Source organism: Elephantulus edwardii, unplaced genomic scaffold (assembly GCF_000299155.1).
Source record: "Elephantulus edwardii isolate Elephantulus edwardi_28Jun2011 unplaced genomic scaffold, EleEdw1.0 scaffold00136, whole genome shotgun sequence".
NCBI classification, from domain to species: domain Eukaryota; kingdom Metazoa; phylum Chordata; class Mammalia; order Macroscelidea; family Macroscelididae; genus Elephantulus; species Elephantulus edwardii.
In genome coordinates, this window is record NW_006399886.1 from 8,822,914 (window position 1) to 8,842,118 (window position 19,205).

The window sequence follows — 19,205 nt, forward strand, 5'->3', positions numbered from 1 at the left end:
TTTAGGACTTTGACACTCCATCTTACATTCTTGGAGTTTACGGCCTTGGAGAAGAACATCATGTTTGAGAAGATGGAGGGTCCGCACAAGAAAGGGAGACCCCAGATGAGGTGGAGTGACACAGTAACTAGAGTTAATGGGGTGAGTGTGTCAAGGTCCATAAGACTGGTTTAGGATAGAGTAGGCTTTAGAACTGTACATACGTAGGGTTACTATGAATCACAAACGATTCGATGGCATGTAAACAACAAGAACAAGAAAATTTAATATGAAGCTGGTAAAAGATTTAAAATCAAGGGTAACTTACGAAGCCTAATATATTTTGTGGCCAAGATTAGGTAAGAAAAAAAAAAAAAAACACAACAATCCCCAAAACCAAAAATCACCTTAATATAATTCCAAAACATAGCTTTTCAAATCAATGAAAAGTAATTTTCAATATATTCATTAAAGCAGAAGAAGACAGTTAGCCCTGATAGACAAGAAACAAAAGAGAAGAGATTTGTAATTATCTAGTTTAAATCTCTTTACATTTCTACACTAGGGTTAAGGAAACAGTAACTGGACAACACCCAGGTGAACCCTTCTGTGGCTTAAGAGAAATAGCCATGAGAATCCAGAGACAGCTTTCACAAGATAGGTTTGAGAAAACAATGCTTCATTTAAAAAGCTTACAAAAATTCTTCGGAGATTTTCCCCAGAGAATTCACATGAGTTTCATTAAAAATCTAATGAATCAGCAACGTACAGAAAATAGACTTGTAAAATTATCTAATTAATCCCAAAGAAGACATAAAAAATGGTGGAATGGGATAAAGGAAAAACACAACAAGATAAACCTAATCATATTCAATGATAGCATTCTATATGTAAATGATCTAAATATTCCAATTGTAAGACAGAGATTATCAGATTGTACATGAAACCAAAGCAAAATTCAACTATAAGCTGCCTAATAGAAATACGGTTTAAATTTAAAGAAAAAAAAAGTATTGGTTTAAAACTAAAGGCCAGGCAATTTCTGAGTTTATGCTCATTATTTTGATCATAATAACATAATTACAATTAATGTTGTTATTGTTATGTGCTGTTGAGTCACTTGCAACTCATAGCGACCCTATATACAACAGCCCTGAAACCTGCTCTATCCTGTGCCAATCTTACTGTCTCTGACCCATTACCCCAGTCACTGAATCAATCTGTCTTATCGAGGGTCTTTCCCTGTTGCACTGTCCCTCCACCCTCCCAAGTCTGATGTTCTTCTACATGTACTGCCTTGCAACATGTTCAAAGTGTGTCTGTCAGACTGTTGGGTAATACTGGGGAGAAAGGGAGGGTCTCTGGCCAGGACAGATCACCTAAACTCCGGGTAAGTGCAAGCCTCCCAATGGCCTTTAAAATAGGGTAGAGAAAGGTCCCCTGCGTTTGGCCTTACAGGCTTGAGAAAGCTTGCCACCTGGGAAGACAGCTGCCTCCTCTGTTGAGCTGGGAGTGGTCCGCAGGTGGCTGAGGCTCCTAACCAATCCACATGCCCCATGTCTGTAAATCTGCTCTATCCTGACTTCCTGTTTACTTGCTGGTTTGTAAGTTCACTGCAGTCCCCAATAAAAATGTAAAAACACCGTATACAAATAGGCTATGGAACTAAGTCATAGTTTGCTGGCATCATTTTAGAACAATAGAAAGTGGCATGGTTAGAATTTCACACGCTTCATAACCAGTAGAAAAAGGTGATAGAGAAAATAGAAAAGATATTTAAGAAAGGGTATGAAACTTAAGACATAGGTGCTGATATCCTATTTTTTAATAGAAATTGTAACAGGCAATATCTAAAACCACCAACTGTATTGTTATTGCTTTGCATGATTTTATTTTAGAAAAGATATAGAGAGATACATTTGCCATCAATAAACTTGTGGTTTTTTTGAAAAACAATTTGGACAGAGCTCACAGTTATTCAGAGTTGGTGAATCAAAATTTACAATGTTATTTCAGTGGAGTGTTAAGAGTCCAAATCTTTAAAGAAATCATGTGTGTAGATTATAGAAGCTTGACAATAGTTTCACCTCAGAGGTCCTTTAGAGCTATGGCCAAAGGTCCACGGTAGAAGAAGTCTCAGCAGGCTCTCAGGGTTCTTTGAGTGTAAAATCCAATTGTCTCTTTTCTTTCAGTGAGCTAGAAAACATAAAAGGATTATGCTTTAGTCTCACCTTGTGTTCACAAAGTAAGGGCCAATTTGGAATCCAAGATTATGTTGTCTTTTCTTCAAGCTTAGGCATGAACAAGTAATGAATTATCTCTCCAAAGTTAGAGAGTAGAGAAATTGTTTAGATTTATGTCTCAATGCTGATTTGCAAAGGTTTATTCCATCATTTTTAACACTGTATGCCAGGTCAAGGTCAATTTAATTTAAAGACTTTTTACATTATTCTTTAAATGCTTCTATGTTTACAGGTCTAAATTTAGCAATTTTCTGAATAACTTTGGGGTTGTTGTTATGTGCTATCAAGTCACCTGTGACCCTATATAGTGACCCTATATAGAGCAGCTCTAAAGCATGCCCTGTCCTGAGCCAGTCTGACTCCAACACGCCAACCTCCATTGCCCCAGTTACTTTATCAAAACTTGTTGTTGGTGTTGTTATGATTTTGTTTAGCATCTTGTTATTTGAGTGAAATTTTACAGAGAAATTACATTCTCCTCCATGATAACACCTTTCTCACTTCCTTCTCTAGTTCCCCGTTCCAGTTGTCTTCCTTACCCATCTTTTGTCTTTCTTTCCTGCTCCTTCTGAATTTTTTATTTGGTCAATGGAACACTTTCTACAGGGAATTGTTCTAAGGAGTACTTTTCTCATGGTTGTTATTTTGTACTTTATTGATCTCTCTGCTGTTTAACTGAAAGATGGTCTCTGATGATAGGTTGACTTTCATATTTGAAATATGACCATGAGTCATAGTCTCAAGGATTCCATATCTCTCTATCATACAAAAAATACCTTTTTTCCCATTTTATATTTTTTCTGTGTTTTACAATTTTCTCCCAGTCTATTCAGGACCTTCTGTTTGTGATCCTACTCCGTGATCTCTAGTAGTAGCCAGTTACCATGTTGTTCTTCTGGTCTCCAGCTAGTGGTGGCTAGATTGTATGGTCTGTGATTCTTTTGAACTAGTTTCTTCTTTAGTCTTTAATTTTCTTAAATATTTTTTCTCCATTTGGAGAGAGACCATCTGCTCTGAAATTTTTAATGCCAGTCACTTAGCTCCAAACTAGTACATAGGACATTTTCTTTGTAGACTATTTTATACCAGCTGACCTAGATGTTCCTAAACAACTATAAAGATTGACATTTTTTTCTCAAGATTGACTGTTAAAGATATCTGAATTATGACAATAATAGACACAATTCTATTCAAAAGTTTGTAGTATGAAGGATTATACCTATGTATTTTGAAAACAAAATAGTGTCATATATCTAATGAGATTTTAAATCATTATAGAAGCATAAAGGCATCTCTTGTGGCTTAGTGGTAAGGAGCTATGCTGCCAAACCAAAGACACATGGTTTGAATCCACTAGCTGCTTCATGGAATAAAGATAGTTTCCTCCCATATTGTATACCATCTCTAAAACCCTATGGAGAGCAGTTACAATTCAATGACAGGGCCCTGGTAGTTAGAGAGTAAGGAATTGTGCTGCCATCACTAAGGTATATGGATAAAATCCACCATCCGCTTCTTGGGGAAATACGGACAATCCCATCTTGTGTGATTTACAATCTCTGAAAAATTCCTATAGGCTAGGTTTTTAATTGATGTTTACAACAATAGTATATTTAATATTTTTCATATATTATATATGTTGTTGTAGTTGATTACCATCAGGTCAAGCACAACTGATAGCAAACGAAAGAACAAAAGACCTGTGTCACCCTGTTCTATAACTATTATTGTTTCTCTAAGATTATAGAGTTTCCAGAGGCATGATAGTATATAAAACTATATATATATGTAAGTATATATATATATGCACATATATATATAATTTCCACACATGTATATGTAGTATAGTACAAAATTGTGTGTATATTTATATTTATACATTTATATGTAGTTATTATGTTGTTATGTGCCATCGAGCCACCTGCAACTCATAGTGACCCTATGTACAACCCCCCTAAACCCTGCTCTATCCTGTGCCGATATTATTGTCTGACACACCTACTCCCATTACTCCAGTCACTGAATCAATCCATCTCATCGAGGGTCTTCCTCTCCTGTGCATGACATCCGAGTCTTACTCTAATCCTGGTGCTGCATTTCGCCTCATAGAGTCCAGCCTTCTGGATAATCTTTTCTGCATATAGATTGAAAAAGTATGGAGATAGAACACATCCCTGGTGTACAACCTTCCAAATTTTGAACCATTCAGTGTTCCCTTGCTTAGTTCTAATGACTACCTCCTCATCCAAGTATAGGTTTCGCATAAGCACGATCAAGTGTTCTGATTTTCCATTCTTTTCAGAATCAGCAACAGCTTGTTGTGGTCCACACAGTCAAACAGCTTTGCATAGTGAATGAAATGCAGATAGACATTCCTTTGGTATTCCCTGATTTCAGCCAAGATTCATCTAACATTAGCTACAATATCCCTAGTACCAAAGTCTTTTCTAAATCCAGCCTGCACTTCATGCAGTTCTCTGTTGATGTGCTGTTCCAGTCATTGTTGGATAATCTTCAGCAGAATCTTGTTTGTATGTGGTATTAATATTATAATATATAGGTAGTATAACACACACACACAGAGTATTTATTCCATGGGGTTCTTTTATTTTATTAAATTTTATTAGTTTTAATGAACATTTACAGAGATTTTGGGTTTTCATTCATTCATTGTTGCACTCACTGTTTTCTCCACCCTCATCCCCAGTTCATTCTTCTTCCCCTCCCCCATGTCTATTTTAATTGTCCAATTGCCAGTACTTGTCAAAGCCGGTTCTGATTAATCTCCTTTGTCAGTGTGTCCCTTGCCATTCCCTATCACTCCTCCCTGAGAGAGACTTCACCCTGATTCATAAGGAAAAGGGGATGGCGTATTCTCTTAGCTACTTCCGGATGAAAAGGGACGCTGTGGGTTTCAGGGTGAATGTCTTCTCTCACTACTCCAAAGGGCCCCCTTGGCAGTAGGAAACACGTAGACTATTATGGAGATTGATTTTGGAATTTAGATGCACTGTTATCAATTGTGCTTAGCCGTACATGTTCATATCCTCGAAGATGTATCATGGAAGTGTTGCAGCCTAGAAGATACAAATTTAACTAACAAGTTAAAAGTGCATGAGTCAAAAATGGAAAAGCAATAATATTCTGAGTAGAGGTTCTAATAGTGGCACAAATAAAGTTACAGAGGTAAGTTGGTTCCATTGCCATCCTTACTCTAACTTAATTCATTTTTTTAATTTAAATTTGTTATTAATTTCAGTGAAAATTTACAGAGGCTTTGGATTTCCATTCATTCATTGTTGTAGAGTTGTCCCCTCCCAAGGCTCTCCCACACCAGACATTACCCTCTTGGAAAAGTAAAAGAAAAGATTCTTTCATTATTTTACAAACCCTCCCCCAGGTCCACTCCACCATGTAGCCATCGCTCTAGACTCCTGTCATGACAGAAATACCTAATCACATATCTCTTTTAAAGTTTTCTCCCTTCTCTGTTTCAGAGCAACATACATTATTGAACCCATCTTACTCAGTCTCTCCCCAACCCCAAGGACAGTCCCATTCTACAACAGTGGCACCATGCAATATTTGTCCCTTTGTGACTGGGACATTTCACTCAGCATAATGTTCTCCAGAGTCAACCATTTTGAGTAATATTGCATGAGTTCCTTGTTTTTTAATGCAGCATAGTATTCCATTGTGCTAATATACCACAGCTTCTCTAGCCATTCCTTTGTTGACGGGCACTTAGGTTGTTTCCAACTCCTTGCTATTTTGAACAAAGCTACAATAAACATGGGTGTGCATATATCTGCTTGGGTGTCAGTTATGGTCTCTTCTGGGTATATTCCCAGTAGTGGTATTGCGGGGTCAAATGGTATCTCTATTTGCAACTTTTTGAGAAAGCGCCATACCGCTTTCCACAGGGGTTGCACCATTTTACACTCCCACCAACAGTGAATCAGGGTTCCAGTTTCTCCACAACCTTGCCAGGATTTATTGCTTGCTGTTCTGTTAAATTTTGCTATTTTGACTGGGGTGAGATGATATCTCATAGTTGTTTTAATTTGCATCTCTCTTAGGGCTAGGGATTTTGAGCATTTCTTCATGTGTTTGTTAGCCATCTGAATGTCATCTTTGGTGAAGTGCCTGTTCATATCCTGTGCCCATTTTTCTAATGGATTCTTTACCTTTATCTTGTTGTGGTGCTCAAGTATTTAATAAGTTCTGGGTATGAGTCCCTTATCTGATATGACAATACAACCAGAAGAAGATCTACAACCAGGAGAAGATAACATAGATGAATGGGATCTTCTAAGACTCAAATCCCTCTGCACATCCAAAAACTTCTCCAACAGGGTAAAAAGGGAGGCCACTGACTGGGAAAAAGTATTCGGTAATAACATGGGGTTCTTTAGAAGCAATAATGGTGAAGCTTTGCCTCATATACTTAGGGCATGTTGTTAAGAGTGTCCATCCTTGGAGAAGGACATCATGCTTGGGATTGAGAAGGGTCAGCAACAGAAGGAGAGTTTCTCAACAAGAAGCATTATCATGGTGACTGTAACAGTAAGCTCATGTATTTTGGACATGAAGTTGGCATAAGATAGGACCAAGTTCAGATTTCTCATTCGTAGGGTCCATTTGAGTCACAGTTGACTCAAAGGCATATAATCACACAGTAAAAAGTAGTCTCATGGGACACTCTCATGGTATACTCTGTAAAGTCTTGCTACTAAACCAAAAGCAGAACCTTTGTGATGGTTCAAATTCACCAGTGGCTCCCTGGTGGAAAGATGAGTAGTCTCTTTCTATGCAATTTGCAGATCTAAAAACCCACTGGAAGATCAGCTCTGAGGCAGTTCAGATGCAAAGTTGCTTATATCTACTAGTTTTATCTGAATTGGCTCATAGCTGACCTTCCAGAATGTTTTCAGAGGCTGGAAATCACATGAGAACGGACAGTCAATCTTTCTGCCTGTTTTACAGGATCACTATTGTTACATGCCATTGAGTCACCAAAGACTCATTGCAACCCTATGTATGTGCAATAGCTCTGAACCCTGCCTTATCCTGAGATAGTATCACTGACTCTGACACACCTGACTTCATTATCCCAATTACCATGTCAATCCATCTCATCCAGGGTCTTCCTCTCCTGTGCTGTCACTCCACCCTTCCAAGCATGATATCCTCTTCCAATAATTGTTCCCTTCTGGCCCCATGCACAAGTAAGTGTAATGGAGCTTCAAAATCTCAGCCTTCAAGAAGAAACTTGGTTCTACTCCCTCCAGAACAGACCTAGTTGTTCTCCTGGAAATCCATGAGATGTTCAATATTCTTCTCCAGCACCATAATTCAAAGGCATTGATTCTTCTTTTGTCATCAATAGCCATTGTCTAGCTCTCTAAAAGTCAAGGACAATAGTTTTCAATCCAAACTGAAGCTCAACATTAAAAGACAAATATTCTTGCCACTGTGCCAGTTGGCAGCAACGTAACAGATGGTGAAAAGATTGAGTTTGTTAACAATTTCAGCTTGCTCAGCTCCACAGTCAACACTCTTGGCACCAGCAGTTAGGAAATCAAAAAGGAATTGCATTGGGAAAATCTGCTGTTAGAGACCTCTCCAGAGTACTGAGAAGCAAAGTCTAGAGTCAGGTGAAGGTTGACTTGACACAGGCCATGTGGTCTCTGCAATTACTTGCAATGCATCAGAGAGCTGGAGAGGGCCACTAGGGTTTAGAAATTGCTCAGTGGAAGTGTATGAGTCAAAATGGTAGAAAAACATTTTTCTATGTAGTCACATTCTTTTTTATATAGAATATAAGTTTGGCCACATTTAATCAGACAATCATATGATGTAACATGCTCTTAGGGAATCTCTGATTGTCTAGTGAGTAAGGAGTTGTGCTGGAAACAAAAAGTTAAGTTAGTTTGAGACCACCGGGACAGAGTATAACTTCCCCACAGATTTTCCAAGGCTGTAAACCTTAATGGGAATGACTGCTCTTTTTTTCCCCATAGAGAGGCTAATCTTTTGGTTACCAGCTGACTTTTTAAACACTTACACTACCAGGACACCAGGAGTCCTTTTTTAACCAACAAAATAATATTAAGTGAAATATTAAACTATACTCCTATATGAATGAATTAATTTTGTTAATTAGTTTATTGTACTGGGGTGGCTTGTGGGTTGTTAGGCTGTTTGAAGGCTAATCTGCTGTCAATGAGCTCTTTAAAATGCTAAAATCAAAGTTGTCTTTCTAAAAATTATGGTGGCTCTGAGTGGAAGAATTTGTCTCTCATATTTTGGGCATGTTATCTAGAAAGGTTACTTCTTGAAAAAGGACCTCATGTTTGGAAAAGTAGAGGATCTGTGAAATAGAGGAATAACTTTAAGAAAATGTATTGACACAGTGACTGTAATAATGGGCTGGAGTAATTTGAGATTCTGAGGAAGGAGAAGGACTAGGTAGGATTTTGGTCTGTTATACATAGAATCACTGTGAGTCAGAATGGTCTTGATAACAATTGGCAACAGAAATAATATCAAAGATGTTGTTGTTGTTATGTGTCATTGTGTCACCTGAGACTCCTAGTGATCGTATGTGCAACAGTCTTCAACCTTGCTCTATCCCAGGCCAATCTTATTGCCTCTAACATACCTATCCCCATTACTCCATTACCGAATCAATGCATCTCATTGAGGGTGTTCCTCTCCTGTGCTGTTTATTCACCACCCCCAAGTATGATGGCCCTCTTCAAGGACTGGTCCCTCATCGCAACATATCCAGAGTATGCCACATGAAGCTTCAGAATTCTTGACACCAAGTAGCAGTCTGGCTTCACTCTCTCCAGGAGAACTTGTTTGTTCTCCTAGCAGTCCATGATATATTCAGTACTATTCTTCAGCACCACAACTCAAAGGCATCAATTCACCTTCTATCATCCCTAGTCATTGTCCAGCTTTCTGATGCATAGCAAATAATTACAAAGACCATTGCTTGTATAGGGTGCACATTAGTCTCCAGCCTGACATGATTGCTTTTCAGTACTCTAGAGTGGTCCCTGACAGTTGACTTTCTCAATGCAGTTCGTCTCTTGATTTCCTGGCTAGTACCAAGAGTAGTGGAGCCAACAAACTAAAACTGTTAACTAAATCTCTTCACCATCCATACTGCTGCTGCCAATTGGCCAGTGGTGAGAATCTTTGTTTCCTTGATGTTGAGCTTCAATCCATATTGTAGGTTGCAGTCCTTGACCTTCTGCAGCAAGCGCTTCAGGTCCTCCTCAGTTTCAGCAAACAAGATTGTGTCATTTGCATAATGGAGTTGTTGATGAATCTTCCACCTATCTTGATGCCACTCCTCATACAGCCCAGTGTCCCAGGTGATCTGTTCTGCATAGATTGAAAAAGTATGGAGACAGAATACATCGCAAGTGGACACCCTTCCCAATTTTGAACCATGCATCGTCTCCTTGCTCTGTTCTGATGACTGCCTCATGGTTCAAGTATAGATTTTGAATAAGCACAATCAAATGTTCTGGGATTCCCATTCTTCTCAAAGTCAGCCATAGATTGTTGTGATCCACATAGTCAAAAGCCGTTGTTACAATATTCTACATCTTTGATGCCAACAAAGATTCTCACCACTGGGCTGATGGGTAGCATCATGATGGATGGTGAAAAAGATTGCGATTGTAAACAGCTTCAGTTTGCTTGCCTCTATAATCCACGCTCTTGGTGCCAGCAGCCAGGTGCTCTCCAAAGTACCGAAGAGCAATGATGCCAGTCTCTAGACTAATGTGCACCCTATACAAGCAGTGGTTGCTGTTCACATCAATGTTGATATTAACACGAGATCAAAAGGACATCATGCTTGGAAGGGTGAATAGACAGCACAGGAAAGGAAGACCCTCAATGATATGGATCAATTCAGTGATTGGGGTAATGGGAGTGGGTGTGTCTGGGAAGGTGAGGTTGGCACAGGATAAAGCAGGTTTAGGGCTCTTGTACATAGGTTCTCTATGAGTCGCAACTGACTAGATGGCACATAACAACAACAAGTATTTTTTAATAAGCTCAAAGTCAGTACATTTTCGTTGATGCTGTGACTGTGAATTACAGTATCCAGTGTCCAATGCATTTGTATTTTTTTGTACATTAAGCAGATAAACAACTCAACACAATATAGTAGCTTAAAATGTAAAGTTACAAAAAGTTTGAAATGGAAAAGTTTTCTTTTTTAATAGCTAGCTCAACTTAACTCACAGTTGAATAATTTTCAAGTTTGATACTACTTGTCCCTTTGCATAAACATAAAAATTTAGCAGGCAAATACAACAATAAATTTATAGTGAGATGAATTTTGCTATGATCAGAACTTGCACTGAGTAGGCATGCTGATTCTCAGCAGGACATTAATTAGCAGAATCTGAAGAAGCTGTCCAATTCAATTATATAAACAAATCCATTTTGAACTCCTACTTTGTAACAAGCATCATGCCAACCTACCTTCATGAAACTTACAGCCACTGAAGAAGTAATTGCCAAGTGGCATGTAAATACTTTGAGAAAGTAAACTCTTCCATAAAAAATAGGAATGGCTTCCTAAAAGAGTTAGCGAGATGTAGAAGATAAGGTCAGAGATGGAAAGAAATGAGATATTTTTAGGCAAATAAAAAGACACAAAGCAGAAAAAAAGACAATGATACATTCACTGAAATTTCAGATTGTGTTTCATGGATTATACAAAGACATTTTTCTGCATGGATCACAACAAATTGTTGCTAACTTTGAGGAGAATGGGAATTCCAGAACACTTGATTGTGCTCATGCATAACCTATATCTGGATCAGGAAGCAATCATCAGAACATAGCAAGGAAATACTGAATGGTTCAAAACTAGAAAAAGAAGTGTGTCAGGGATGCATCTTGTATATGCATAACAGATCATTTAAGAGGCTGGTCTTAATGAGAAAGAAAGTGGCATCAAAATTGGAGAAAGACTCATCAGCAATCTGTATTATACAGATGACACAACTTTGCTTACCAAAAATGAGGAGAACCTGAAGTGTTTGCTTCAAAAAGTCAAAGACTTCAGTCTTCAATAAAGATTGAAGCTAAACATCAAAAAGGCAAAGATCAGTCTTCAATAAAGATTGAAGCTAAACATCAAAAAGGCAAAGATTCTCACCACTGGGCCTACTGACAACATCATGATAGATAGAGAGGGAGATTGAGATTGTTAACAATGTCAGCTGACTTTCCACAATCAACACTTTTGCCACCAGCACTCAAGAAAAAAGAAAAATTGCTTGGGGAAAATCTGCTATCAGTGCCCTCTCCACAGTGCCAAAAAAAAGCAATAATGTCAATCTGAAGACTAAAGTGAGCCTTATCCAAGCCATGGTCTTTGCAATTACTTATTATGCCTCAGACTGCTGTATAATAGCAAAGAATGACAGAAGAAAAATTGATGCCTTTGAATGTTGAACAATTTATGAACTCACTAGAGAAAAAGACAGATTTGTCTTGGAGAGGGTGAAACCAAGCTTTTTCTTACAGGTGAGGATTAGAAACCCTGTCTCACATAGTTTGGGCATGTTGCCAGGAAGTGCAATCCTTGGAGAAGGGCATTATGCTTGAAAGGGTGGAGGGACAGTGCAGGAGAGGAAGACCCTAGATGAGATGGATTGACGCAGTAACTGGGATAATGGGATTCAGTGTGTCAGAGAGAGTGAGATTGGCTCAGGATAGGGCAGGGATCAGAGCTATTGTGCATAGGGTCACTATGAGTTACAGGTGAAACAACAGCACATAAAAACAAGTCAGGACCTGAGATGTGGCTACATGTAACTTGTATGTGCTTTAACTATAAATTCTATTAAATTTTTCAGAAATTATAATAAAGAATGTAAAATCTTCATTTGTGACTTCTAAATACTGTTGATTAGGAATTATTTTTTTGTTTGTGTTAACCAAGAAAATAATGAAAGGTAAAAATGTTTTACTGCATAAAATTAAGTTATAAGAAATGTACTTTTTATACTAAAATGATATAGCTGACATTTAAATGCCTAGAATAGGAAGAAAATAAAACATTTTCTGCTATTGGATACTTAGCTGGTATTTTTTAGGTCCTACATGTAATATAAATCTTTCAGTTTCTTATGTAACATCTTCCTTACAGTCACTGAGTAGATTCTGACTCAAAGTGACTCTACCGGCCAGAACAGAACTGCCTTATTGGGGTTCTGAAACGATAAATTTTAATGAGAGCAGAGTGTTTTATCTTTCTCCTGTGGAGTTGGAACCACCAGCCTTTGCCTGCTCAGCTTAATTCACGATGGTGTAGTTTGGTGCTGTGGAAGCAGCGCTGAGACATAACCCCAAACAATATTCTGCTTGATCCTATGCCGTCTTCAGAATTTCTGCCTTGCTGAAACCCTTTGTTGTAGCCAACATTTCACTCCACATTTTGAAGGCCTTTCTCTGTTTTGCTGAGCGTCTACTATCCCAGCATCAAAATTCAAAGGTATTAGTATTTCTTTGGTCTTCTCTTTTCAATTCCCAACTTTCACATGTATAGGAGATAATTGAAAATACTATGGCTAGGATTATGTGCACCTTAGTCTTAAACTGTTTCCTTAATCTTTAGCACTTTTTAGAGGTCCCTGGAAGCAAATTTGCCCAGCATAATAAATCATTTCCTTTCCTAATTGCTGCTTGCATGGGTATTGATTGTAAATCCAAACAAAAATGAATTTTTGACAACTTCAATAATCTCTCTTTTCTTCTTGGTGTTACTTATTATTATAAAATAAACAAAACTAGTTAAATTTAGTTTTATTTGTAAAGGTGGTGTAAAAATCCCTGAAACTGTAATTTAAAATACCATTGGAGTATTCAACACGTATATCATCGAGTCCAATTTGCTTTTTTTTAATCAGTGGGTTTGTTAGATGTTTAAATAGTATTGTTGTTTGTTGTTATGCACTGCTGAGTCAGAACTGACCCATAGCATTTAATCAGAAGCAGCTAAACACATGGGAGGAGATTATCCATCCTTCTTCCTTAAAGCAGCTGGTAGATTAGAACTGTGTGCCTTCATGATTGCAGCACAGCTTCTTGTAATTAGGCCACTAGTGGTCCTTAAATAGTATAGTACATTAAATAAACACATCATTTAAATGTATAGGTTGTAAATATATTTGAAAATTTTTGTTAGATTACCCTAAATAACATATCCCAATAAAGTGAATCATTTAAAGGAAGCAGTAGTTTTCTTATAAATATATGCATATGTACATTTAAATTTATTTAAAACTTCTTAAAAAGAGGAGGATGCCATGGAGATGGTCAATTCTGGCCTCCACCAATTCCACAGGGGAATTATCCCACCATCAGCATCCACACACAGATTCAATTCCCCTGAGATCGGACATGGCCTGCGCCAAGTGCCCCCTCTTTGTTCCCTCATTTTACTCTTCCTACTTCTACTAATTCCAGCACCAATCCAGCTGCCCTTGGATTAGAAATTCAGTGTAATAGCTATACAGACTTCAGAGAAACACATCTATGATTATGAGGTTTATTAGGGAAGTTAACAGATTACAACTCAAGTTGACAACATAATGTAATTTCTCAGTCAGCACACACACACACACACACACACACACACACTAATACATCCTGTGAGATATAGAGATAGAGATATATATAAAATCTTTGGAGATAGATATATATCTTTTGAGACATATAAACATCTTGTGAGATAGATATATATCTTGTGAGACAGATATATATCTTGTAATATATATATATTTATATATATATATCGAGAGAGAGAGATCTTGTGAGATACATATATATATACATAGATATAGATATAGATATAGATAACCTATGAGACATATATAGATATATTCTCTGAGATATACGCACACATACACATACACACATCCTGTGAGATAGATATCTATATTTTTATTCATAACATTGTTGTTATGTGACATCGAGTCACTTGCAACTCATAGCAACTCTATGTACAACAGCCCTAAACTCCGCTGTGTCCTGTGCCAATCTACTTGTCTCCAATACACCCATCCCGATTACCCCAGTCACTGAATCAATCCACCTCATGGAAGTCCTTCCCCTCCTGTCCTGTCCCTCAACTCTCCCAAGCATGATGCCCTTCTCCAAGGACCAGTCTCTCCTTACATGACCAAAATATGTTAGACGGAGCCTAAGAATCCTTGCCTCCAAGGAGCCACCCGGTTTCAGGATGAATCTGTTTGTTTTCCTAGCAGTCCATGGTATTCTCAATACTCTTCTCCAGCACCACAGCTCAAAGGCATCAATTCTCCTTCTATCCTCCTTGGTCATTTTTCAACTCTCTGATGCATAACAAGTGATTGCGAAGACCGTGGCCTTTATCAGACACACCTTAGTCTCCAAAGAGACACCATAGCTCTTGAGTACTTTGGAGATGTTCCTAACAGCAGACTTTTCCATCGCAAAATGTCTTTTAATTTCCTGGCTGCTGGTGCCAAGAGTGTTGACTGTGGAGCCAGGCAGACTCAAGTGGCTAACAATCTCAATCTCTTCACCATCCATCCTGATGCTGCCAATTGGTCCAGTGGTGAGAATCTTTGTCTTCTTAACATTGAGCCTCAGTCCATATTGAAGTCTGCAGTCCTTGACCCTCTGCAGCAAGCGCTTCAGGTCCTCCTCAGTTTCAGCAAGCAGGGTTGTGTCATCTGCATAACGCAGACTGGTGATAGATCTTCCACCAATCCTGACACCACACTACTCCTCATAGAGCCCAGCCTCTTGGATAATCTGTTCTGTATGTAGGTTAAAAAGGTATGGAGACAGGACACATCACTGGCGTACACCCTTCCCAATTTTGAACCATGCAGTGTTTCCTTGCTCTGTTTTGACGACCGCCTCTTGGTCCAAGTATCCATTTCTCATTAGCATGATCAAATGTTCTGGGATTCCTATTCTTCTCAGAGTCAGCCACAGTTTGTTATGATCCACACAGTCAAATGCCTTTGCATAATCAATAAATACATAAAACACCTAGGAAATTACCTTGTAAGTGAATGACAATAAAATTTACAATAAAAATGGTATACCACACACATTAAATATATAAAACATAGAAGCAGACTACTGTTGACACTGTGTAGCATCACACCATCAATCACATTTAACTTCTTAATAATAATTGTACTATCCAGAAGACAAGTTGACGTTTCTTACTCCAGAAATGGATGTAAACATCACAGTGATTATGAGGACGGTGCTAAACTGGGTAATGTTCCTTCTCTTGTGCCTAGAGTTGTACCTATGAATTGGAACTAACCCCTAAAAATCTAACTCCACTATACCGAAGATAATATTTCTTCTCTTGATTTATTAGCTTATTTTAGGAGGGAAAAGTTATTTTAAATGTAAATTTTGAAAAATTAAAAGTTACATGATTCATCTGTATGTGTGTGTAAGTAAGTATGCATGTGTATGCACTCCACTTCTCTATTGGATGAAAGTTTTCAACAATACGTATTATACAACAAATATCAATCTGTAAGACTATTCATTAAGATATGTGGGAACATTTATCACCATGTGTATTTAGAAAAATATAATTCTTTTATTGATTCAGTTTAGGTATGGGTTTTCAGTACAAATACTGAAGTTGATCTTTTTTCCTCTCTTCTTTTTTTAAAAAAAATATACATATAAGCGTAAGTCTAATTCGTGTTGGTTGGGTTTTTTTGTTCTGTCTTGTTTTTAAAAATACTGTTAAATTATTACTGCTCTTTTCAGGGTCTTTGAGTTGACTCCACTCATAGAGACCCCATGTACAACAGAATTAAACCCTGGCTGATACTGCTCGATCTTCACACCTTCTGCTGTGCTTACACCAATTGTTGCAGTTATTGCATCAATATCTTCTTGAGGCTCTTCCTCTCTTCACTCACCCTGCCTCTTCTTTTCAATGTGTGATGCCCTCGTCTGAGTATTGGTTGCTCCTAATAACGTGCCAAATATCTGGTAGAGTAAATCTCAGCATCTGTGGCTTCTAAAGAGCATTCATAGTCATTCTTATACAAGCAGCTGTTATATTCATTTAAATATACTATTTTTCTAAGATATATTGAGTAAATATTACATTTATTTTCAACAGTGTAATTTAGTATTATTTTATCCCACCTCCCGCAAAAATACAAAATAATGTCCCTTAACACCTGTTGTGAGCATTCCTGCACTTTGGAAAACACTTTTAATGTGTCTTTGTATGTTTAAGGTTTACTTTTTGTATTATCACCCTTTAATAACTAGTTTCATTCATTAATATTAATATTAATATGTATTGATTTTTCTTTGTATATGTGACACTGGCCTCTGTGAGCCAAAGAATATAGACTTTAAAAATATGATGCACATGTATAAATAACAGAGCTCTAGCAATAACAAGTTAAAAGAAATTTTTGTTATGTCTGTTTTCACAGCTTGCAGACCAGGATTCTATAAAGCATTTGCTGGGAATATAAAATGTTCGAAATGCCCTCCACACAGTTTAACCCATGTAGAAGCAACTTCTGTCTGCCAGTGTGAAAAGGGCTATTTTCGAGCTGAGAAAGACCCACCTTCTATGGCATGTACCAGTAAGTCTATTCATTTTGCATTTAGAAATCTTATTTCCAGGTTTATTATTATCTTTATCCAAACTTTTAAAATATGCTCAAAATCCTGTACCATCAATAGGACTTATCTTTGATAACATACAAGGAAAAGTTTCTCCATTTCTTCACAGCAAAACTACTTTATAATGGCTTATCAAAAGTATATTTACTTCTCAAATGTCACATTGCTCTTTTTGTTAAAATGCTAGTACTTGTGGAGGTTCTATATACTTCCCTCAATCATGAACTGTCCTTAGGAAATTAGAGAAGTTTCAGTTGATAAACAATGCTTTTGTTCTTTGCCTTGCTAAAAAGTTATATTAAGACAGACCAATTATTTAGGAGCAGATCATTTTACTGTGGTTTGGTGCATTCAGATGTAACTTTAAAGTCACACTTTGGAGGAAAGTTCAAACTTCTTTGATGTTTATGTTTAAATGAAGGTGTCCTCTAATATATCCACAATGCACCTCTGATTTTTACTACATTTTGGAGGTTAGAATAAATACAATGTTAAATCTAAATATAAAGGTCATTGTAATGCATGTACAAAAAATTTGCAATTTTTTACCTACTTCTGTGATTAAAGTATTGCAAAATTAAAATAAAAATTAACATAGAAATAAAGTGGTATAGAAATATGTCACAGTATCATAAAAATTGTATTAAATATGCACATATGATATTATAGTGAAATAGCCATCCTTTTTGGTAAAGAATTGATGTGAAAATGTTGCTTATCGTATGTAATTCTGTAGAGGAAATTCCCTGGATAAACATCAACATTTCAAATGGCTGCATATAGTCTTAAAATTGTTCAGGCCAGTGTCAAAGTCTGTGTTAGAATTAGAACCCAGTTTCCTCGGTAATAATAAAGAATTTCCATTTTTTAGTTTTAACATAGTTAAGGGACAATTGATAATTTGAATGTATATACCATCTATATCATTAGTGAGATAAATGAGTAGGTAATTGAGAAGACTAACCATTATTTCTACAAGAAAATTGTTGTTGTTGTTGATTGCCTTTGAGTTAAGCATGACTCGTAATGATCCTATGAACAAAAGGCTTGAAGCCCCTCTACAGCTATTGACATTTATCAAAGTTCATAGAGTTTCCAGAGGTCTGTTGTTTAGGGAGTGGATGCCACTCTCGCTTCCAAAAGAGAGACTAGTTAGAGCAATGTAGTATGAAAACAAATTCTATATGTCTGATAATCATAGTTGAGACAGGTAAGTCTACCTTAATTTGAATGTTGCTTCTTTGTTTTTACTTTTTAAATATTTTTTGTCTTTGTTAATACTTGGTACTATAAATCAAGAGGGTTTTTTAAATTTTTTTATTGATATTTTAATGAAAGTTAATAGAGAACTTGAATTTCGAGTCATTCATTATTGTACATTTTCCTCACTGTCCACCTGCCCCCAGTTTGCTTTTCTTTTTGAAAGAAAATGATTTCATGATGCTAACCTTCTCTAGCTAAGTGGAATTAGTAAATAGTTTTATCCTGGTTCTCATTAGGCAGAACATTAGATAAAGAACAACATGACTTATTGCATCAGTAATAAATAAAGAAAACCCCTTCAGAAAAAAACTGAAATATTAATTTATGTATAATCAAATCTTCTGAATTCAGTACTAGAAAGCTCTATTTTCAGGCTTCCTATTGGCTATTTTTTAGGCTTGCTATAGAGTGAACTTTGCTTGTGGATACAGATGCTCAAAATTGCCAAGTTGAAAAGAGGATTGTTCAGCAGAAGGGAGGTGCTTGTTTCCTCACAGTACTGCCTTGATGTTATTGTTATGTGCTGTTGAGTTGACTGTGACTCATAGCAACCCATATGCAAAGGATTTTATTGTGTTGGTTTTTTTTTTAATTTTAGCTCTGAATTCTGCTCTATCATGAGCCAGTCTCACTGTCCCAACACACTCCCAACACTCCTTTCCCCATTACTCCAGTCACTAAGTCAGTCCATCTCATCTAGGGCATTACTCCCCTGCGCTGTCACTCCACCCTTCCAAACATAATGTATGGATATGTGCCTAAAGTTTGTAAGATGTTTCTTTTTAAATTTATTGAAGATGTGTTTTCCCAGAATTAGTACAATAATAAATATACTCACACACATTTCTACACTCTTTTTCATGCTTACTATTCTCCACGTTTTTGGTTGTTCATATTTTGTGCTTATTTTTTATTTTTTTTTTAAATTTAGGTTGTTTATTTTTCATTTCAATGAACATCTACAGAGATTTTGGGATTCCATTCATTCATTGTTGCACCCTT

At 37.0% G+C, this 19,205-nt stretch overlaps 1 protein-coding gene across 1 annotated transcript in view; it reads left to right on the forward strand.

The window, feature by feature from the left end:
• The window catches only part of LOC102862055 (ephrin type-A receptor 6-like), a 1,552,036-nt gene that overhangs the window by 669,559 nt on the left and 863,272 nt on the right, over nucleotides 1–19,205 (forward strand). Inside the window, 1 exon segment of the mRNA XM_006894142.1 lies at nucleotides 16,745–16,900. Within this exon segment, the coding sequence (XP_006894204.1) occupies nucleotides 16,745–16,900 (156 nt within the window).